The 24,458-nt window shown below is 36.0% G+C and overlaps 1 protein-coding gene across 1 annotated transcript in view; it reads left to right on the top strand.

Annotated features, from left to right (window-relative positions):
* Window positions 1-3,529: 3,529 nt before the first annotated feature.
* Window positions 3,530-24,458, top strand: part of LOC117406428 (X-linked retinitis pigmentosa GTPase regulator-like) — a 38,701-nt gene continuing 17,772 nt past the window's right edge. Inside the window, exons 1-12 of the mRNA XM_034010432.3 lie at window positions 3,530-3,714; window positions 8,413-8,538; window positions 10,277-10,369; window positions 12,709-12,771; window positions 14,862-15,020; window positions 15,433-15,582; window positions 15,910-16,068; window positions 16,315-16,470; window positions 17,723-17,847; window positions 18,753-18,944; window positions 19,539-19,713; window positions 20,909-21,015. Of these exons, the coding sequence (XP_033866323.3) occupies window positions 3,684-3,714; window positions 8,413-8,538; window positions 10,277-10,369; window positions 12,709-12,771; window positions 14,862-15,020; window positions 15,433-15,582; window positions 15,910-16,068; window positions 16,315-16,470; window positions 17,723-17,847; window positions 18,753-18,944; window positions 19,539-19,713; window positions 20,909-21,015 (1,536 nt within the window). The 5' untranslated portion in view covers window positions 3,530-3,683. The remainder of the gene's footprint in view (window positions 3,715-8,412; window positions 8,539-10,276; window positions 10,370-12,708; window positions 12,772-14,861; window positions 15,021-15,432; window positions 15,583-15,909; window positions 16,069-16,314; window positions 16,471-17,722; window positions 17,848-18,752; window positions 18,945-19,538; window positions 19,714-20,908; window positions 21,016-24,458) is intronic.

The raw sequence follows: 24,458 nt of genomic DNA on the forward strand, positions 1-24,458 counted from the left end.
TTTTCTTCCTCAGGCACTGGTGACTGTTGTATTGTAGAAGGATCAATGAATGCTGCAAAATATCAACTCTGAATACCTTTATAGTATGTGTCCAGAGCTAATCAATCAAACAATTTACTCTGGTCACATTACACATGTTTGGCAGGGACAGGGTTTAACCCCATCTCTGCCAAACGCAGTCAAAACAAACACCATTCACATACGTTTTTAAATTAATATACAAATATTATTTACAAAAACATTACATTACATTTTATATTATTTACAGCGGCAGGGCTTCATCCCTGCCATAGCATGTATTGGTTTTATTATAAAGCTCAATCTTTGCTTTAATTTAATTTCAATAGAACAATTATAGAAATCACTTTCTTTGTGCTTTTTCTTTCACACTTGGCGAGTCAACATTTAGCGGACATGTTAAATCTGGGAATCTAACAAATAAATCAGTGAAAAAATATATTAAACTTATCTGATTATTACACTTGGCCAGTCAACATTTAGCTGACAGATAAATCTGAAATAAATCTTTGAGGTTACCAATTAAATTTGAAAAAAATTCTGGAAAAATAAATCTGGGTTTTGTCAAAATAAATATTTAATTTATAAATAAACATTTATACAGATACCAGTAAGCAAGCACTATTATTTATAAATAACTCAATAAAGTAAATACGTCTATTTTTGTTACCCGTGAAGGGTGACCCACCTCCCCAACGTGTCTTTGTTGCAGAGTTCTGAACAATTTATAGCAGCACAATAGACATGCATGTTTATCCATTACTAGTAATGGCAGTACCAAAAGGTCTAATAAATCACGCAAACAGAATTTTAAAAAAAATTTCTCCGGAAAAAGTCTAGAGAAAATCAAAAGGTCTGTTCTCATTGGTCCCCTAAAATTTGGGAGGTGAAATATGATTAACTTTGAAATTCTAAATAAATTAAAAAAAATTGGTTGGATACGAAAAATTCTGGTTAAGAATCTAAATATATGGTATGCAGTTGTTAATGCTGTACTAAATAAACTGGGAGGTATCAAGATCCTGTTGCAATGTGACTAAGGTTCAAAAGCTACCTATTTGTTTGTCACCCTTTCATAAGCACATTTTAGAGATATGGTGTCAAGCTAAAAACTATATACTTATTTCTCACAATTGAACTTGAAATTGAACATACAATAGACGGAGTAACACTGCAGTCTGTTAAATGCAGCAATAATCTTGTAAGAAAATATTTCAACTCAAAAATAATAACACAAACAAATGATATGGCAAAATGGCAGAACATCTTAGATGTACCAGAGGAGATACATTTTATGAGAGAGCATGGACAGACCCTTTTAAATTTCCAGTTCTAAATAAAGCTAAGGAAATTCACTTCAGTATTCTACATAGGATCTACCCAACCAACTTAATGAGAAGCCAGTTCTTTCTAAATGTTTCCAATCAGTGCAGTTTTTGTAACGGTTCTGAGGAATCTATTGAACATTTGTTTTACCAATGTGATATAACCTGTTGATTCTGAAAAGATCTGTCAAGCTAACTGTCCACTCAACTAACAATTTATGTTCATGATGTGATCATCCACTTCACTTTTTTTCCAAAATCATTTGGATTTCTTGATTTTGTTTTTATATTACAGGCTAAGCATCATATCCACAAATGTAAATATAAAGGAATACAACCAAATATTGCATCTTTTACTAAAGAAGTGGAATATCACATGGTAGCTTTAAATACCTGTACAAACATGAACATCTGTAAACTGTTGAATTGTATAAATGTTATTTTGAATAATATCCTGGTGAAGTTTATGATTATCATAATTAAATAAAGACAGGAATGTTAGATAATATACACGCTATAAAATGCAATGAGAGCAGACGTGTTTAATTAATATAACAGATGGATTTCTTAGAAAACGCTTCAAAGAAACTAGTCTGGTTAGTTTCCATAGACTTGCGGTGTAAAACTAATTGTCGATTCAAAAAGACATTATTTCCTACTTTCACAGCTTGATTATTTTCGTAAAATGCAAAACATTTTACTTGCACATAGTAAAACGACGTAACTATGGTTTGTATTTTGTGAGGATTCACACACTAACTGTTAGAAGACCAATAATATGCTAAACATAAAGAAAAATGACGTAATGTCCTATCTATTTATTAAGAACATAAGAAGAACATAAGAAAGTTTACAAACGATAGGAGGCCATTCGGCCCATCTTGCTCATTTGGTTGTTAGTAGCTTATTGATCCCAGAATCTCATCAAGCAGCTTCTTGAAGGATCCCAGGGTGTCAGCTTCAACAACATTACTGGGGAGTTGGTTCCAGACCTTCACAATTCTCTGTAAAAATGTGCCTATTTTCTGTTCTGAATGCCCCTTTATCTAATCTCCATTTGTGACCCTGGTTTTGTTTCTTTTTTCAGGTCGAAAAAGTCCCCTGGGTCGACATTGTCAATACCTTTTCGAATTTTGAATGCTTGAATCAGATCACCGCATTGTCTTCTTTGTTCAAGACTGAATAGATTCAATTCTTTTAGCCTGTCTGGATACATGCCTTTTAAACCCGGGATAATTCTGGTTGCTCTTCTTTGCACTCTTTCTATAGCAGCAATATCCTTTTTGTAACAAGGTGACCAGAACTGAACACAATATTCTAGATCTTTACTATGGTTTCAAAATTCCACCCCAGCCAGGGCTGGTACTGACTTTACAAATAACAAAAGGAAACCCCTGACACATTTTCTGTGATACAGTGAAAACCTCAAGATATTTTTTATTTTAATATGATATTCTTTGTAGTTTCATTTTGAGCACATGAAGCGATTGATTCAATGAAGCGAACAGCAAAGGGAATGCAATTTTTAATTATAAAATATGCAGTTGATTCCACTTGCAGTGATTCTGTCAAGCTGCATCTCCCTGTTGGACCTACATTTCAGTCAAGATGGGCTAGTCGAAGTATCAGCTAGGAGCAAGTCTGCCTACAGAACACTAATCTATTTAGTACAGTGCAAATAACACTCTAATTCCAGCTTTGTTTGACAATACCAGTTATCTCCGCCCTTACGGAATAGGAACTATTAATTCACAACACCTTTTTTTACTGTATTTCACGTATGCAGGTTGGAAATTACCGTAGCAAACATGCAATGATCTAGACGGTAGTAGTATCTGCTTGAAAATAAAATTTTCAATGCACCTGTCTGATTACATTTCCAATGGTGCTTTTTTTGTAATGACGACTTGTGCGTTTAGTTATTAACCGCAGATGTTGTTGTGAATAGGATTGTTTTTACTGTTTCATTTATTCAGATTAACAGAACAAATCAATAAATGTCCTATAATTATCATCCAAAAGATTTTATCTGAGGCGAATCAAAATCTGGGATCACTACTATCTACCACAAATAAATGATTATGTACAACCCAGTTACACAACAAGTCAAAAATATGTTTCGTATAAATCGTTCAATGCGGTTATCAGTATGCAATACATAAATAAAACTGCATCGGTGGTGATGAAAAATTTCACCGCACACTTTTGCGCTCTGTTGCTCTGTCAGTGATTGACCTATGGTTGCTAGAGGCAAATTTTTTTGTTTACTTCCGGGGTTGTCTCCCGAGTCACAGAAACACAGCAGACAGCTTTTCGTCTGACTGAGCAGATTATAGAAATATGGCAGGGGAGGCAGACGACGAGATACCTGGTAAGTGATTTACATCGCATTATTTTATCACACAACCATTACTCAGTATACATGTGAATACAAATGTTTCTGGGAGGATCGACAGTTGTGAAGCTTGTGGGGTACAGAGCAGAAAAGGATGTGTGTTATTTTCCATTTACTGTTGCTATACATTCATTCCCTACATTTAAATATTCTATTTTCTAGTAATATACATATTACAGTTCATATGTTGTGAAAAACTCGTCAATTTTGCGTACGTCGACAAGAAGCAGGCTAAAGAAATCATCGATATGCACGCGTTCTAAATTCTCCTTTTATTTTTACCTTTACAAAAATAATTGCTGATAGATATAAATGCATCGTACGTGGAGGGTAGCAACAATGTACACCCGTATGCTTGCTCCTGATTATAACAATGACCATCTTAAAACAATTTCCAAGCACTTTTGACTTTTGTCGTAGTACACTGTGTGGATTTAACAGGTTCATGATTTCGGTGCTTTTTAGGGGATGTCATATTTTCCAGATTTGTAATACTTGAAAGCAGTCGTATTGTGATCCTCTTTTTTAGGTTTTTTAGTTTAGTTTTGTTAAATGTATTTATTTTATTTCAAGTTATATTATCACAAAGGGCAAGGCGTTAATTGACTGTAAAAACACAAACAGTAAGTAGCTTGTACCAATAAATAAAAATGAAGTACAGAATCAGAAATAATCAAGATTGTCAGTAACATACATCTCCCGCCACGGCTGTAAATTAAAAAAAATAAGTATGATGAAAAAGTTCATGACCATGAAACATTTCAACAACAATTATTTATTTATTTATTTTCATGGGGGTACATTGAGTCTTATCAGGAAGCTCACAATTATTACAGTAAGTATCCTTTTAGGGAAAAAACACGCAAAAAAAAAACAAACAAAAAAAAAAAAACCAACACAAATGGCAGCAGTTTGTATTGGAAAGCAATGTTTGTCATGCCCCTTTGGGTCTGTGACCAAGCCTTACAATAATAAATAAAAATGTCCATACTTACCGGTTTACTTGGTTAAAACAAATAGTACTCACGCAGGGATCTGGATGATTAGTCCCAAAGCTCTTCTCCTGCAGAGAAGCTGGTCACTGCCACAAGTGCATTTGGAGTTGCAGTATTCTGTGGCCTGTGGTCCGGACCGCTCCAGCAAAATTATCGTATGTCTTGTGTACTGCGAGGTGGTCGGGACCACTCAGGTGCTGCTGTTATATTCTGTTTTTACAGTTTTATTGTGAATTTTGCGTTGGGCGAATTATTTTCTTTTCCTAATACTTAACTTACAGTAATAAAGACCAGTGTTTATTTCTAAGAAATATTCTCGCAGGTGCTGATTTTATTAGGCTTTTGTTTTGCTAATCACTAGTATACAGTGTGCGCGTATCGTTAATGCAGCAGTTTTGAAATTTGAAAACACACACACACACACACACACACACACACACACACACACACACACACACTATATATATATATATATATATATATATATATATATATATATATATATATATATATATATATATAATTTCAATATAACCTTTTGTCTACTACACGTCAATATTTAAGTATGTTTGTGTGGTTGTATGTTTAACAGAGCTCTGAACTTATACAAATTATAAAAGACAACGAAACCTGTTATATTCATAAATCTCACAAAATATAGTTCTTTTGATTATACTGTCCATATGGTACAAAAATGTATCAACTAGTAAGTGTAGAAGGCTGAAGCTGCTCCACTGGTGATAAAACTATATCATTGTATTTATGTATATAGTTTAGAGTTAGGGCCTGATTTTCCCTGGGCAAGTGCAAAGCTACTGGCAGAGGCAAATTGGTGTGCATCAGGTTCCCAAGTGCGAGGGGGTTTGCGAGCCTGCTGGGTCCCACTGTTTTCCCCTTCAGGCCAATCAGTAGTTGCACATTCGCACGTTGGCGCTTCCCAATCATATTTCGAGGCTTGGAACTTAGTAAATCATATGATAATTAAGCATTTTCATATATAAACGGTCAATTCAGCACTGCATCCGTGCACAAAAGGGAAAATCACATTAGAGAGCACTTTGTCAAGAACGAGGAAGCAAAGGTTCTCAGAGAGAGAAATGTAATGTTTGTTACAGGGGGTACGTACTCGTACTGATGATTTATTTGGGTCCAAGAAACATGGTCAAAATTTTAATAAGGTGAAATTAGCTTGGAAAGAGATTGCCTCATAATGAATTCCACTGTAGGAAAAGATACAGTGATATTAATTACAGAGTGTTGTTCTGTGTGCTTCGTTATATAGGGTTTTCTCCACTGTCTAAGGATTTAGAACTGGTGTCCAAGCCATTTTTTCAGACCATAGCCATTGTCACCTGCCAGTAAGCCTTGTTAACTCTCAAATCTTTCACAGTAGTGAGAGATGGATGATTGAGAAAGGGTGTTGTGGCTGGATCCTGGAAAATTTGCAAACACATTAGTTATGCTATTGTTAGCATTACAAACTACCTGCACATTAGAGAATGAAAACCTTTAAGGTTTATTTAAACAACTGCATTTTCTGAAGGTGCACGTATTTCTATATGAGTACAATTGATTGCACCCAGCACCTGCGGAAAACCAACAACATTCAGTACATCTCTTTGTTTGCTCTTGCTGCTCTGGTGTTTCCAGGAAAATAATATAATCACTGGCCACCTTTAACAACGCAGCGTTAACTTGCCATTGTGAAAATGCTGACTGACTCATGCCTACATTGTCTGAAACTGGGGTCTGAAATATACCTGTTGCATGAAAAATAAGCGCTGCCGTTACCTTTACAGCAATAGGCAAGGCAGTACAAACGGACAACTGGTTCTAAATACACATGCAGTATTGCATAAATCGGTTACTATTTACTTATTGAGTCTCAGTCTCTTACTACAATCATGGTCAGTGCCAAAAAACAAATTCTTTGCCTATAAATTGTAAGAATATAGGGTTTATAATCAATAAAGGGAGCTTGGCAAGGTTGTCTCTCTGCTTTTGTAGAGAATATATATTGTGATTACTTTGCAATGTCTGCTCAGTATTGCCTGCCAAAATAGCATAAAGTTACTTTGAAATGTCTGTTCTGTTTCTCTGCTTTGGGCTACAGCGGATAAGATAAAACATGTGTAACCTGCAATGTTTTCTGTTTTGCAGAGCATAGCATTCATTTCACAGGATAGCAAGTTAATGATTCTGGGCATATTGTCAAAGAGGAGTTATCTTGTCAGCTTGGCCATGAAGAAGTTACAAGCGACTACATGTTCTGGTGTGAAAGACTCCTTACAAAACCCTCTCAGGAGGAGATGTCCGGATTTGTCGTCTTTACCTTCTTTCTGTGTCGAGATGCAACATCTTGTAAAACTCAAACTCTGCCATCTTTAACAATTTCAGATTTCATCTCTGTTTATAGCCCAAGTGTAGAAATGTGCTAGTAAGACATACCTGGGACCGTGTTTTAATTGCGACCATTATGAGCCCATAAATCAGAGGGGAAAATACCTCATGGGTACACACACAGAGTACACTCTGCCCATTTTGCATTCATTATCTGTGGGCAAAAGCTGCAAAGCACAGAGCTCTTGCCATTGCACAACCCCTGTAGGGGAAAATCATGTGCTTCATGCAAACGTAGGCAATCGCTGGCAGCACCTGCTAAACTATTTTCCCAGTTCTAGCACATGCTATGTGCCTTTGCCCACATTTGCGCAGAGGGGCAGATAACCCCCTTAGAGTTTGTTTATTTTATTTTATTTTATCTAATAAAGCTATGGCCTTAAATTGTGTTGTTGTGTTGTGTCATTATTGGGAGGTGATGAGAATCTCACAGTACAATGTAATTGATATGCTAAAATTAACACATACTGTCACATATGACAAATCCATTACAAGGTTCTAAAAACAGAATAGTAATCATTGAAGGAAATGAGAATATGTGGTTTATTTTATATGGGTGGGCCTCAGGTTAATCCCTGCAGCACGGCACAACTATGCAGCCACAATATTGACCATTCATTTTCCATTCTCTTACATTTTCCAGTAATTCTTAAAATCACAGATATATTAATGTACAAGAGGGTGAGAGGGTTGTATATTAATTTAACAACTGGGTATGTTCTTTTAGATAGTTAGGACTTTTTTCTTTTTAAAATAAAAAATACTGAAGCAAGAAGACATGCATCTACGGAATTATCAGTAATATACCATTTTATATAGGAACTATTCATACACAGCCACAATCACCCCAAAACTATTTTCATAATGCCAAATATCAAAGTAACAATAAATAGCAATTATTTACGAACCATTTATCAATAGAGATATCTATAGTTAAAACTATGGCTTTATGACAACTAGGGCCTTTATCTCTATGACACAGTGTAGGACACTCGGTACAGTGTTTTTTTTTTGTAGTTGTGTAAGGCTATGATAATACATATAGGATAAATCAGTTTAAGCCAATCTTTCACTTCTAAATAGTGTATATTAAATGGTATTAGTATTAGCTTTCGTTGTGGAAATATGACCATTTCATTATCAGCACGTTAGGTTTTATAACAAGTTATTTCTTGATTTCATGAACTTATATTTAACATAAAGCCCTTGGGATCACACAAGAGTTAAAAAAAAAAAAAAAAAATTGTAAACAGACCCTCATTCTCTTACTCTATTTAAGAATCGGGGGCTGTCTTCACCTTTGGAAAAAGCAAGTTTGCAGACAACGTTCCAAGCAAATTCTGGTTGAAAAACGACAGGGCGGTCCGCATTTCCTGTGGGGATGAACACACAGCGCTTGTAACAGGTGAGAAAGTATGTTCTGTTCATTAAAGCTTCAAACTAAATTCTGATGCTCCAATATTTAGTTAAGTCATTTTTCTCTGCCTTTACCTGACTTTGAACTTGCTTTTAGCTTGTCTGGATATTTCTAAGTGCTGGGACTGAACAGCCTTCCTTGTTTCATATTGAAATCATGTGACAACGTGACCTTTGACCTGTGCCTGCCCCAAGCATTATATCACAGTAAGGGGAATGTCATTTTTTAAATTAAAATGACATTTGAAGCTCTTTAAGAATATCTTTTATTAAGTCTTACAGAAAAAAAGTCCTTTGTTCCTTATTGGTGGTTAAACAGACCTCCCGAGCAACATGTTAGATCCACACACCCACGCATTTCAGAAATAACATAGATTCTCCTGGGTGAGGCTTTTAAATTAATCCATTGCTAACATGATATGTTCAACTGAGCGTTTGATGTAACAGATGCTGCTTTATGTAAATGATAAAAAAACTCTAGAAAAATCTAGTATCACGACCTTGTCAATACTATATAACTGCAGATATTTAAATGAAAAATAAGCAGCAGTAGTCTTATCATCTGTATTTAAAAAAAAAAGCTTTGAATTTTGAAAAAGCTGAACCCCAGGTAGAGATAATAAAATACAGGCTGTTTTTCATGTTACTTACATGACATTAATACCGGTATTTAAAAGAATGAGGTCTGGCGGGAAGACAAAGGACAGTAACTAGAGTTTTACACATTGGATTAACACAAAAGATCTGTGTTTTTATTTAATATGTCAGAGTGTGGGGTAGTATGATCATGTGACATTATCAGAGGTCAAAGGCCACATACTGTAGTCATGTTTTTGGTCCTTTTTATTCTGCCTGAGCTAGAAGTGTTTAAAAAGGTTATGAGTCAGTTTTGTACCAAATAGATTTGATCTTTATCTCCCTTTTTGACAAAAATGTGTGTTTTCTTTAATTCTAATTACCTCAAAACCATGAAAGTTATACATCTATGGAAAGCTTATATCACACCATGTTTTTTTCAATATTTTCATAGGTAGAAGAAATAGCTGAATAATTTAGCATCTGCTCAAACACAGAAATTATTATATGTTTCAAATGTAACTTGTGTCAAATATTAACTTCAACTCAAATGGCAAAATGTTACCATTAAAACACTGGTTATTGCTAGTCAATATTTCCCACTAGATAGAGACTAAACAGAGAAACAACGCCGAGCTGTGGAAGTGAGCAGTGGCACAGAGTCTGTAGAACTTTGGAAGCTTCTGCAGGTATACTAAAGACATGGCTCAGGATTGGGACATCTATATTGTTTGAAACCATTGATAAGTTTATCTGAGATCAAAATGTCAAATATATTGTGTGTCATATTAATTTACCTTTTAAAATTACGACATTCGTTAATTGGAAAAAAAGAAGAGCTACTGTAAAGTTAAAAAAAGTCATAATTGTTCTTCTTGTAAGCTTCAACCCAGACAAATAATTACTATAAGGCTTATTTCAAGATTATCTAACAAAACAAGAACCATTCTGTTGACTTCTGATGCAAACAACCCTCGAGCAATCAGGCTTGGTCCCTTTGAGCTGGATGACCCAACAGTAAGGTGTAGGGTGCAAAGCATTAGGAAATGTATACTGTATGCCAAAATAAAATCTACTATCTATTTGTCTGTATTAATCAGTTCATCTTTACTCATTGCGGCACATAATACTGTATAATGTGATTTCCACAGACAATGGCAAGCTGTACATGTTTGGCAGCAATAATTGGGGTCAGCTGTGTCTGGGAACAAAGAACACCGTCAACAAGCCCACGTGTGTGAAAGGTTAGTCCTCCTTCCTAGTGTCTCTGTGTAGAGTGTAAAGAAAACAGACAGACGCTAGATCCGTACATCGAGAGGCCTCACTGTTGTGCTGTCATTTAAAGCTGTCTTTCTGATTTCAGTGTGATTTAGTGTACAGTAGAATGTTTTTTTCTTTTTTTTTCTTGCAGGCTACTTCAATGTATAATACAGGATACTCAGATCTTTGGAATAGTAGTCCTGTTACCCATACGCATATCCACACATGTCAATAAGCAATGCAGATTATGGGATACTGGTTATGTATTTGGGTTATAGCTGTTGCCTATTGACTTTGCTTGTGCAGAATATATAACTGTTTATGATGTGGTACATTCTGGAGCTAAAAATGATCAAAAAGAGGTGTCAAATTTAATCCTCTTTAGTTTTATGAATTATGGCTCATTTCTCATACAAGCCTAAACATGTTCCTTGATTGGATTTCTAGACTAACTTATGCAAAAAATAAAATAAAATACACAACACCATGAATAGACATTAAACAATTATAAATACACAGACAATTGTGTATTTTATGGGAAATAATATTTTCTAATTTAAGTTAATTAGGCTATATTCAATCCAAAACACATGTATTTGAAACAGTGCATGTAATACAAAATTATTATGGGGTAAACCAATGCAGATTGCACTCTCCTCAGTGTATCTATGAACTAAAATATCCAACATATGGAATGTAAAGTGATAAGTTGTATATGCAAAAGGATAAGCTATATTGACAAGCCAAGTTAAGGTACTTTTGCATATGAGAAAAACACCATTCAGTTTAGTCTCCTTTTATTTCTGTTCATCCCTGACCATTCTTTCTGAGCATGCTATGCAATGAGATCACAAGAGACACAATTAACATTGAGGCTTCAGTAAAACCTGTTGGCTATTACAGGTGTTTGTTTCTAAATATAATGTATGTGAAACAGGAGGTGGCAACCTAATTGCAGTTTTTCCAGATAGAGTTAATGCACAAATTCAAGTTAGCAGAGGGAGCTTACCACCTCTGACAGTCCTCTAATTGCCTTTTTAAAGAATGATGCAAAGTGTTTCCTACTATATCAAAGTTGTGAGTTGTTTTTTAATTTAATTTATAATGGCAAGACTTATGTGAGTGAATGGGGTTAGGGTAAATTCCTGCTTTTCAATTCCAGTTCCAATTCCAATTTATTCAAAGGAATTGAATTTGGAATTGATATTTTAGAGACATAATGATTGTTGTGAGTCTTCAACTGATTTAATTTGAAGCCAATTGAATTGACTAACGGTGACTTAAATTAAAGTAATTTGTTGCCACTGTGAGAAGCTGATGTATTGGAATTGATTAAATGGGATTTGGAATTGGAATTGGGAATTGATTTTAAAAAGGAATTGGAAATGGAATTGGCATTAAAAAACATGAATTGACCCCAATCCTGAACCTGATTGGCTAAAGGAAACATGCTCTGTGTGTTTATAATGACTGACTTGGGACGCTTATCTTTTGAACATGTTAGGCCTGATTGTTAAAAGATGCATGCCCACATGACATAGCCATAGACACTCACAGGATTTGCCAGCATGCATATTATATGTTTTGGCCCATAAATATACATTTTCCTCTATAATTTAGGTAGAGAGATTGTTGGGAATAAAATATCCTTAACTTGTAATTGCATGAATTACAAATATCTAAATTTGCATACAGCTCTGCAGTGGTGAAGGCTATATTACAATTTCGAACAATAGGGGGAGTTTTCTGTGTGTGACATATCAGATCTCATCGTTATATCCTTATTTAGTCCTTTGTCATTCACTTATATAAGAAAAAAAAGATGTATTCTTTGTACAAAAAAAAAAAACAATATCATTTTGTGAGTATGGCTTTATTGTGTGGAGAGTGACTCCTAATATTTGTAATATTAGATAGAAATTAAAAATAAAAAAAAGATTATAGAAATCATTGATTGAAAGTGTATTACTATCTGAAGTAAGAAACGTTCCTCAAGGGATAAGTGTTGTCTCTTGGATCACTGGTTGCATTTACAAAATATTAATTTAAAGCAAGACAAAAGCTAGCAAATCAATACAATAATTTATCTGGATTGATGTGATGTCACATGAACATTTATAACTACGCTGTTTTAAAAATGATAGGATTGTCACATCTCCAATAATATGGATAATCAATGAATGAGAATTCCTGTCTAATTCTGATGGTTTACTTGCGTTTCGAAAATCTGGAAAACAGTATTTTGCGAGTAAGCACTGATTCCTGAATCTGGTCTGGGGAACAAGATAAGATAACTTCATGCAAACATCCTTTTTCTTTCCAGCTTTAAAATCTGAAAAGGTTAAGCTGACAGCATGTGGAAGAAACCACACAATCTTGTACACAGGTAAGTACCCCTATGACTTAAGAAAAGTGAATTACTAGGATATGTACTCATTAATGAATGTTTTGTGGTCAATATCCAACCAAGCTTTTCTTTAACTTGCAACTACACTGGAGTAGATCAGAATTACACCCCAGAAAAGAATGATATTCTTTCAAAATAATAAGCGTTTTTAAATTATACAATTATCAGATTAGGAAAATAGAAAAGGAAGCATGCAAGTTGCTTAGCTTGAGGTCTTACACTACACCTTCACTGATGAAGCTTGGGCAAAGAATCAATGCCTGTATCAGTTTTTGTTTTAGGTTTTTATGGATTCCATTGTTGTAGATTACCAGGGTGTGGAGTTGTCTTTCCATATGATTCCAAGCCCTGAGGTCATCAGTGTGTTTATAATAGTGCTGGGACGAACACAGGATTTTCATGTTCGGATATTCGCTCATAATTTAAATATTTGTTTGGATATTCGTTTGTTTTCAAAAAGTAATAAAATCCATTATATTGCTCAGAACGCAGACAGAGACAGCATAGGAGCAGGGGGGGTGTGGCCCCTGTATTTTACTGCAAGACATTATAATAGGTAACACGTTAAAGTAAAAAAATATCCCAGGAGTAAAAAATACGTTGTGTAGGCCTTACTTTACCTAAGTGAATTCACTACAGAACAAAGGATGCCAAATAGCACTTCAAGTTAAACGTTGTTTTGTTTATTTCCGAAATAAATAGTACATAAAGTTGACACTGCATTTCATTTATTTTTTACTTTTCTTTCGTTCCTTGCCATTGCCGTTTCTTCACAGTAAACAGTGGCCATCGACACGTTTTCATAAAGTAATAACATGAGGTTTACTTATGCCTTTTTCTAACTGAACAAGCAAATGAAAAATTAAATTTAACTTTAACCCTTTGCAGTCCATTTATTAAGTGCGCGTCAGGTGCGTCAGGTCCAATTTATTTTCACATGCGCAGTTAATTTTAGACGCGCTGTTTAAAAGTATTTTCACAGTCAAACGGGTTTAAAAGGCCCTGCATATCAACAAAGCACTCACTAGGCATCTCCAGCCCCGCCCCACCCTTCGTTCGCTATCGCTTTCACATATGCTAATAAATAAATAATAATAATAATAATAGTCGTACATACCGATCGATCATCTCCTGATCACTCGTTTTATTACCAAACTCCTCAATAATGCGATCCAAGTCATTATTTTATTACTATAACATCTCAAAAAAGCTCTGCAAATGTCCGTGATAGTCTGTGCGCTGATACAGTACCATTCAGCTTGTTTCCTTATGACCGCCCCTATGTAATGCCAGGGGCATGTATGACTAATCATGAGATACGCCTGTTTTTTTTTATATCGGCTTGTCTCGGCTCCTGTCGCTCCCACTCGGTCATTGAATGGCTTTCTCGGCTTTTTCCGGAGAAAAAACGACTAGAAACCAGTTTTTTGCGTTTTTTTGATGATGTCGGACAGGGTCCGACAATGGACCGGATAGGACCGCAAAGGGTTAAACATCAAACAGAACAAAAATAAAGGAAAAAAACAAATAGTTTTGATTCTCGTTTATTACATTCCACATAACAGAAAGACGCAACAAAAATGTGTAATATATACACTCTATATAAAAATCACTACACAGCATTTCCAGCAAGTTGGGCACTATTTAAGCAAGGCATTTCAGAATGACGTGCTTGCATTTTTTCAGTCCCATGAGATTCTGGCTTGCTCTAAAGCAGCACAACGTGTTTTTGACCCAGGTGTCTTTCCATAGAGTTCACTATGTGTGAGTGTGCATAATCTGGTTCTTTTTCATTTGCCATTTTTGAAACTGTCGCACAACTTCTGGTGCAAGGTATTTTTGTAATTTCTAGCGAATATGAACAGGTATTACTTGCATTACATTTTTAAGTGTCTTGAATACTAGATAGTCCTGTACTTACCACCATTCCATGTTATTTCAGCTTATTTAATGTGTTTATCTCATTTCAAGATGGTCCTGGAAAGATAACAACACAAAGTAAAACCATGTAACAATTCATATGGAAAAACAATCGTCAATAAAATATGAAAATGTCTTTTTATTTTAAGCTAAAGGGAATGTATACACTGCGGGAGGCAATAATGAAGGGCAGCTGGGCCTGGGCGACACAGAGGAGAGAACATCTTTCCATCAGGTAGACTTCTTCACAGGACAGTGTAAGATCAAACAGCTGGCAGCAGGATCGAACATCTCTGCAGCACTTGCAGGTAAGAGCCTCCATTTTAAGATTCAGGGCCTTTATGAGTTTTGGCAAAGCCAATCTGATATTCCAGTGTTGAGTACTGAACAAGGCCTTCCGATCTCATGTTATCTATGATCACTTTCCTTTTAGAGGAAGCCAATCCGCCCTTGCTCTGTTCCTCCACCTCCCTCATTTACATCATAAGAACTAGGTAGATATAATACATGAACAATAAACTGTTATTATAGCACATTAAAATCTATAAACTCATACACCAAGCTAGGCATCAACAAAGATTCTGCAGCAGCATATCATAAATATAGATAAAAAAGTGATATTGTTTACTGAGGTTATGAAAGCCAATGAAGTATATAGTAAACAGTGGCGTGTCAGCATTGCAATGTACTAACCATATTTTGCCCTGCTCTGTTCTGCAGAGGATGGAAGACTTTTTATGTGGGGTGATAACTCTGAAGGTCAGATTGGCCTTGGCAACGAGAGCCATGTGTGTGTTCCTCATGAAGTAGATGTTGGGAAGCCAGTTACCTGGGTCTCCTGTGGATACTATCACTCTGCTCTTGTAACAGGTAGAGTGCTATTTCAACATTCAAGCTTTATCTTGTTATAGTGTTGTTAATAATATTTTTTGTATTGTAACTGAGTGTCGCGAGTGCTTGCTTTCTAGACAGTAATGTGGTATCACACTTTTTTCTTTTTCTAAACCCAACAATTTTATATCTCTTTGGTGAAACAAAATGCCTAAGAAAGAGGAAATGTAATACCATTGATACGTAAAAAGTTTAACGATTCCTGATCCTTGCTTTTGCTTTTCTTAAAAGTGTCCCAAACCCCAAAACAGCAATATAGTGGACTATTTTTAAGATCTTGAAACAGTTTTTTGTATTTCATTGTAGCTGATGGAGAGCTGTACACATTTGGAGAGTCTGACCACGGAAAGCTAGGACTGCCCCCAGAACAATTAAATAACAACAGAGTTCCACAGCCGGTCCAGGGAATTTCTGCACAAGTTACTCGGGTCGCCTGTGGTGGTGGGCACACAGTAGCACTTACAGGTAGGTCACGTGATCTATTGTGTGTGTGTGCTGCTTGCTGTCTTGCACACTATGGAAGTGATACTTCCCAGCCTTGTAAGGATATGTTAACATGTGCATGCCCAGGAAGTTAAAACCCACGCAAACAGAATTAAAAGTCACTCTTTTCTAATTCAATTAAAATATTAAATTACCCTGCTACTTATTAATTTAGACCACTTGCAACCAAGAGTGCCAGTTACAAACGGCTTGCTTTTCTGTTTTAAGATGATGATGTGTACACATTTGGCCTTGGTCAGTTTGGACAGTTGGGCCATGGCACTTTTACTTTTGAGGCTGCCCTACCGAAGGCTGTGGAACACTTCAGAAAAAGGAAAGTGAGCCACATAGCATGTGGAGAGAACCATACAGCTGTAATAACAGGTACGCTTGTTTGATACTCTTTTGAAACCTGGTCTGCACAATAACACTACATTACTGTAGTTGCTATGCATGTGTAGTGATGTGCGTGTGTGGAGTGGTAAAGAAGGCAATGTCCAATCAGTATTCTCCCAAAAACAGTCTGTATTTATTATAAACAAAATAATAAATTCGCCCCTCTACCAACTATGGTATCGGGGGTGTACAGGGGGGTTACAGTCCCAAAAATAAACAACAACAATTCTACTATTTGTAATCCTGATGTGCTCGGTGTCCCTCAGTCCTGCTGGTACTGTGCTGGGTTGTGCGTGGCTGTGCAGGGGTGAGTAGTGCTCTGGGTTGTGATGCTGGCTCTGTGGCGGCAGCTCCCTAGCTCCTCAGTCCTCTGCAACTATAGCAACGAAACACAAAAACAAACAACAGGCCCCAGCTATGGTAATGAAAGACTTTTTTTTGACAATGCCTTAATGAGTTTTGTCAAAGCCAATCTGATATTCCAGTGTTAAATACTGAACAAGGCCTTCCGATCTCATGTTATCTATGATCACTTTCCTTTTAGAGGAAGCCAATCCGCCCTTGTTCTGTTCCTCCATCTCCCTCATTTACATCATAAGAACTGAGTAGGTAGAATACATGAACAATAAACTATTATTATAGCTTGTTAAAATCTATAAACTCATACACTAAACATTAATTTTATAAGAAAAATAATCTGTAGGGCTAAATCGATACTTTTTAGAATCGATACACCTTTTCTACATCTCCCTCCACTCCCCTGCCTCTCGGCATTATTCATTGCCTCTCAGCACTCTATTCTTTATATGTAGCAGGAAATAAGCAGCATACAATGCTGGAAACAAATGTATAACACACACATAGATTGGAGATTGACTACATATGGATTAAAAAATGAACCTGTAGGGCTAAATCAATAATTGTAGCAGTGACATACCTCTTCTACATCTTCCTCAGCCCCCCTGCAACTTTCAGCAATCTCTTCTGCCAGTTATGATTATAAAAACATGCTTTATATCGAAATAAAGATCTTCAAAGAGTTTTGGGATATTTTAAACATGCTGGGGTGTGTTTGCACCCCTTTCCGCTCTATAAATGTTATCCACATTGAATAGAGTAATGGGTCTAAATAAAGACAATCTAATGGATGCATTTTAATAGAAAAATAGAAAAACTGATACAGTTAAATTCTGCAATAATATCTTTCTCCTTTTCACTGATTTTGTTTTTCTGAGTCTAGACAATGGCCTTCTTTATACCTTTGGAGATGGACGACATGGCAAGCTGGGACTTGGGGATGAGAACTTTACCAACCAGTTCAAGCCGACGCTCTGCTCCAGGTTTCTCAAGTACACAGTACAGTCTGTAAGGACCTCTAATGTACCATGTACACTAGATTCAAGTTCACCACCTGATGATGAGTTTCTTTTTGTTCTGCGACCTGTAACTATAGCTATGTTGTTTTTTTTTTGTTTTTTTTTTTTTTTTTAATTTAGTCGTTGCCAATTATTTTTATTATTTTCTCCCAATTTGGAATGGCCAATTATTATTTGAAGCTCAGCTCACCGCTACCACCCCTGCGCTGACTCGAGAGGGCGAAGATGAACGCACACTGTCCTCCGTCCACGGTCCCATCCACGGTCGGCTGTGGAATAGGCTGGACTCGAACTTGCGACGTCCAGACTATAGAGCGCATCCTGCACTCCACGTGGAGCACCTTTACTGGATGCGCCACTCGGGAGCCCCTTTTTTTTTTTTTTTTTTTATTAGTGTCAAAGCAGCTGTATTAACCCATGCAGTATTGAAATGACTACATTTATTTTCCTAATCTGATAATTGTGTAATTAAAAAAAAAAAAAAAAACCTTATTTAAAACTGCTTAAGATATCCTGCTATTGCGCTGACAATCCCTAATGGCCTCAAGGCTTGGAATCATATGGAAAGACAACCACACCCTGATAATCTACAGCAATTAAATCCATAACAACCTAAAACAAAAACTGATACAGGCTGTCATTGATTCCCTGCCCAAGCTTCATCAAGCAGTGAAGGTGTAATGAAAGACCCTTGCTAAGCAACTTGCAGCCTTTTCCATTTTCCTAATCTAATAATTGTATAATTTAAAAATCCTATTATTTTGAAAGAATATAATTATTTTCTGTGGTGTAACTACTCCAGTGTAGTCGCATTTTAATGTAAAAAGGTCCTTATCCAAGAACTCCATTTTACATAAGACCTCCCTGCAGCTACACTGTAACATGTTTTTCAAGGTTGCCTGTGGAGGATGTCACATGCTGGTCCTTGCTGCCCCAAGACCTCAAGGCTATGAGGAAGTGACTCTCCATCAGGATGATATAACTGATAACTATCTGGAGAAATCCTACAGTGAGTTTTTAGGCAATCCTTCAACACCAAGCACATTGAGCAGGACATTATCTGCACGAGTGAGGCGGAGAGAAAGGGTACGTATATATACTAAATATATACTATATACAAAATATGTTTACTATATACTAACATATATCACTCTCTATGTCAGAACCAGCTCTCTATTGGGTTTTATTTTATATTAAAGCAAGGTTTCCAGATTAAACTGCATCCATATTTTTTTGGTAAACATTTTTAGTTTTGTTGCATTTTGACAGTACAACCATTTGTCCTTGCATTCTTTTTAACTCATTATCAGTGTTACATAGGATACTTCTCCTCTAAATCAAAATGGACATATTTTTCTGCTCAGTTTTGTTAAGCACTCGTTTTAAAATAAAGGGATGTCATCCACCAGGTGGCAGTATGTCATAACAGGTTAGAAAAACCTTGCAACCTAAACCAGTGGAAACTGGAACTTTAACAGTACTGGGAAATAAAATGTCCCAGTAAATGCTTTCTGCATTTAGAATATTGGTAAAATATGAAAATTAATAAGCAACATTGTAAAACAAAAATAAGTAAATAGTGTGTTTGGACATCAAGCAAGGGACATGAACACATAGTAATGTCAAGTTTTTTGCCCCATTGGGCATGCTAGAAATATCATATTGTCCTTTACCCTTCAGGAGCGCTCTCCGGATCAGTTTGGGAGGATGCTGCGCACGCTGCCCGCTCTGGCACCTGGTTTCCTGAACTCCTCTTTGCCCGTCACCAGCCGCTCAATTCCAGCCAGACTACCCAGCATGGACATACCTGCTTCCATGGAAGCTAATGGAATTCACCGTCCACAAGAGTCTAGAGGTGTGTGCACCTGCTTCTATGAACGTCTTATTTAACTCTGCTGTAGTGTTGTAAAGGAAGCTGATAGAGTGTAACCTGAGGGTTAAAAGCAGCTGAAGGCTGGGAGCTAGCTAGGGTGCTTTAACAAGTTCTACAATTACATGCCAACTCGGCTTCTAACTGCTTAAGATATCCTTCTATTGCGCTGACACAATACCTAATGGCCTCAGGGCTTGGAATCATATGGAAAGACCACTCCACACCCTGATCATCTACACTAGTTGAATCCATACAAACCTAAACCAAAAACTCATACAGGCCATCATTGATTCCCTGCCAAGAAGGTGTAATGTTAGACCTCATGCTAAGCAACTTGCATGTTTCCTTATTTAGTCCCGTTCAAGAAACAGCAGCCACAATAAATATTTTAAAACTGGGGGCTTTAAATAAATCCGTTAACTGTGTGCCCATATTTTATTAAAATGCTCTAATGGAATTTTGAGTTAAAGTTCATGTTCTAAATTCTCTGTGTAGTTTTGCAACACTATTACCAGAAACAGAAAGATGATGCAGGGCCCAGACTGGTTAATGATGAAGACATGATTTTTTGCAGTTGAAACTGAAGCAGGCATTGACAGGCTCTGTCCTTGCCAGTGAGCTTGTTCCTGATTAAGTTTCAACTCTCATCTGGAGTCTCGTTTGGGCTTCAGGCCATAATGTTTTAGGTGTCTTGGGATGAGTGAAAGATGAGTCAGGCGGGGAAGTTGTGATGTGAGTTGTGTATTGCAGCATATTTAACCAAAATCAGTTCCACCAAACCTTCTTTGCTGACTTCTGTCTTTTGTTAAGTAGTAATTATTAGAGAACCTAGTAGAATCTGATTTATATAAACGCAATTAAAATGCTAATAAACTAGAAGCTGCACCAGAATGCTTTGCATGCTTATGCGTTACTGAGGTGGAACAAGCTACATACACTATTTTGCTCAATAAGAATGAGAAAGTATATTGTGTGAAATTTGGAAATGCATATGAATGATGCATATACAGTATTCAAATATCAATCAAGCTATACATCATTTAGCTTTTTTTTTATTTACTAATATTTTACACAAATATTCTACAGTACATTGCTGTGTTTTCATAGGTGTTGGGGATCATGTAAAGGGTTACAGTTAGGGGGAAGGCATTTCATTCATTTCTCCTTGATTCTGTAGACAAAGGCGTCAAGGGAAATGGAACCAATGAAAGAACATCTGTGGAGGAGGACTCTGACAGTGACAATGAAAAAGAACTGGGAAACACCACTGATTTATTAAACATGGTAAGACTGGCATTGTATGTCACATCTGCTGGGGGTATAAGATTTTGTCAAGGGACTATAGTTTTTGAACATCAAAATGAACTCTATCTGACACGTTTCCTTGACTCTTTTAGTAAATTAGCTCAGGAGCTTTATTTGTATCTCATGTGCGCTACTTGATAAATACAGAAATTGAAAATATTGGAAAATGTCAGAAAGTTAGGAGATCTTTGTGTCTCCCCAACAGCCACAGTGTCTGAAGCATAGTTTGGGGGTGGGTGCAGGTTTCTTACACCTCCAACAGAGGGAGCTGGAAACTCAATTTTTCAGAATTAGCAAAAATAAGTTCTGTAAAATGTTTTGTAAACGACCAGGGGAGGTAAGAAAATTGGTACCAGTACTATTTGAGGAATTATTTAATTTGATACATGCGTTACATTTTTAATTATCTTATGAGTTTAAAGGAAAACACTTCTTTTGAGAGGAAAACAGTGATTTATGACTGTTTCCAGTATTGCACCAGGGTAACTCAAGATGTTTCATAGTTTTCCTTTTCTGTTGGAAATGTTGCAGCAGAATATATCTGTACAATACAACACACAGCCAAAACCCATATAGTAGTAGTCTGTTTCCAATTATTCACAAATTCTGGGACAATTCCCATCTAATGCTTTCATAACAATGACACAATTGTACTGCACATGATGCAGATATTTCCATAATATTCTGAAACAATGTTTTGTGTGTGTTCTTTCTAAATCTGTTTTGTGGGTTCATCTTGATTTAGTGTGTTCCTTACAAAACGTGGCAGTAGTTGTGCTTGAATTAAAAAGCCAACATAGTCATGGTTTCCATGGAAAAATATAAATAAGTCTCCCCTTTTTCTCAGGCTATTTTGGTAGTACCTTTTGGGTAATTTGGGTTTCCATTTAGTTTTCTTTAAGAGAGAGAAATTCTCCTTCCAAATGCAAATTACCTAATTAATATTCAAATACAAGAGGGTATATTTAAATATTTCTGTCTGAGTTCCAATTTGGCCTTGGGCAACTACTGATATCGTGCATCTTTCTTAAACTGGGTTTCCACAAAGTGCCTGCCTCATTTGGCCACCAAATAAAATATAATAAAAAACAAGGGAAACAAAACAAAAACCCAGACATAGCCTGACATAAATACATAAATAAATAAATAAATAAATAAACCCATTCCATAATTAAGTGCTGTGTAATATCCATGTTTTATTTGCTAAACATTTTTTGACTGCATATATATTTATTATAAACCTACATATATAATATATACAGGTTTTCCTACAGAACCGTAGCCATTCTGATCCTTATGGTAGTCTACGAACTGAGCTAAAATCCAGCACTTTAGGTTAATGATAGAAAAATGATAAAGTAAAAATGTTTTCGTCTTTTTTGAAACACTTTTTCTTTTTCATGTTTTGTTCTTCTAAAACAAGTCTTGTTTAGTGAATCAGGTTTAAGAGATTTTTCTTCAACTGTATATGGTCATTTAATTTAATTGGGCAGCAGTGTGGAGTAGTGGTTAGGGCTCTGGACTCTTGACCGGAGGGTCGTGGGTTCAATCCTCAGTGGGGGACACTGCTGTTGTACCCTTGAGCAAGGTACTTTACCTAGATTGCTCCAGTAAAAACCCAACTGTATAAATGGGTAATTGTATGTAAAAATAATGTGATATCTGTATAATGTGAAATAATGTATAATGTGATATCTTGTAACAATTGTAAGTCGCCTTGGATAAGGGCGTCTGCTTAGAAATGAATAATAATAATAATATGGTCACTCAAGCCTGGTGTTATCGGTAGCTAGCAGCAATATACAGGAGACCACTGACACAAATTCCCAGCTATGCTAATTTAATACATTTTGGGTGAATTTTTTTGTCCTAGGTAGGTACCCATGATAATGCTACTTAAGACAAATGTACAATTAATTGCATCTTATTGCTAAGGGACAGAAAGGTCTAGGTTTAAAGCAATCAGCTATCCCATGACCAAACACAAAGATAACAAAAGTATACAGGATGAAAAATATATATTTCTGTGCTTTGCAAAGGGCTTTGTTTCATTTAATTTAATTGTATTTGACAGGGCTAGGAATTAACCACATCCCTGCCAACCACCACCAAAACACACAACACCAACACTTTCTTTACCGATAGGGCTTGGCCCTGCCACACTATACATACACAGCTATAATTTTCTTCAGCGGAATACTGTTGGGTGCTTTTACTTGTAAACTGCCTAGATTGAGTTTCACAGTCGGGTAATAGTTGTGTAAAAATAAAATAGAAAACTCTATATTCAAACATGTTAATGTTCGCAAACATAACATTTACATTTTATTGAATAATAACACATGAAGCAGTTTTAAAGTTCTTCGATCTGAATATAAGCGTTTAGAAAAAGCATTTTAACAGAATATAAGCAAAGAATGTGGAGATATTATTGTTCTTTTCATTCAATTTAACACATCATCAATAAGGCATCAAAATAAAAATATAAAAAAAAAAATATATAAAAAAAATAAAAATATTTCATTAGCCTATACGTTCCTAAAATTATTTTCCCAGCTGAAAGTTGACCTGAGCCCTTATAGACTTGCAGCTAACTGTGTAGTCTGGAAAAAGGTGATTCAAGCATCAATCGATCACTTCAAGAATAAAGAGGGGAAAAAAGTATTGACTGTAGAGCTGTGAATCCCAGCATTTTCTAAGATGGTGCTAAAAAATGTAGTTTCTGAAACCACAACAAACGTTTCTCATGGGTTTTGCAATTAAAATGACTAGCAGAGAAAATGTAATTCTGTCAGGGATAGATTTGTCAAGAGCAGCTAGGATGTTTGTATGAGGTGCTGATCTTGTTTGTCAAGAGGCTGTATTACCTGCACTGTAGTTTGGGTGTTTGGAAATGAATAGATGTTATCAAATTTGGAGAATTGTTCCCAAGGATTATTAGGGATTTACAATTGGAAAACAAGTTCATTAAAGTTTGTTGGTTTCGAATAAGTTTACATTTTGATTGAGTTATTTAAAGTTGTGGCTGACGTAAAGCAGTTGTCTTCTTCCAGGGCATCTGTTTTTGATGATTGATAAAAGCTGTAAAAAACCCAGATAAATTATTAAATTGCCTTTTGCAGACAGAGAGACTATAGGCGCACCAGATAAGCAAAAAAACAGTTTTGCTGCAGACACCCTGGTTAGAGGCTGTTCTCCAACCCCCCCCCCCTTTTTTTAAGCAGATAGCTAAAAATATGAATCTGCTTTAATTACCTTTAATTGTGCTGTATCCTGTTCACTATCCTGTACTATACAATAAATCATAGACAAGCTTGCAATACAAGTTTTACAAGGACTGTAAAGAATGATGTGGTTTAATGGAAGTAAAACTGATCCTGAGAAAACAGACTGCTATTTGGGTCTAATCCATTTATCACCCT

This window comes from Acipenser ruthenus, chromosome 8 (genome assembly GCF_902713425.1).
Source record: "Acipenser ruthenus chromosome 8, fAciRut3.2 maternal haplotype, whole genome shotgun sequence".
Classification (NCBI taxonomy): Eukaryota; Metazoa; Chordata; class Actinopteri; order Acipenseriformes; family Acipenseridae; genus Acipenser; species Acipenser ruthenus.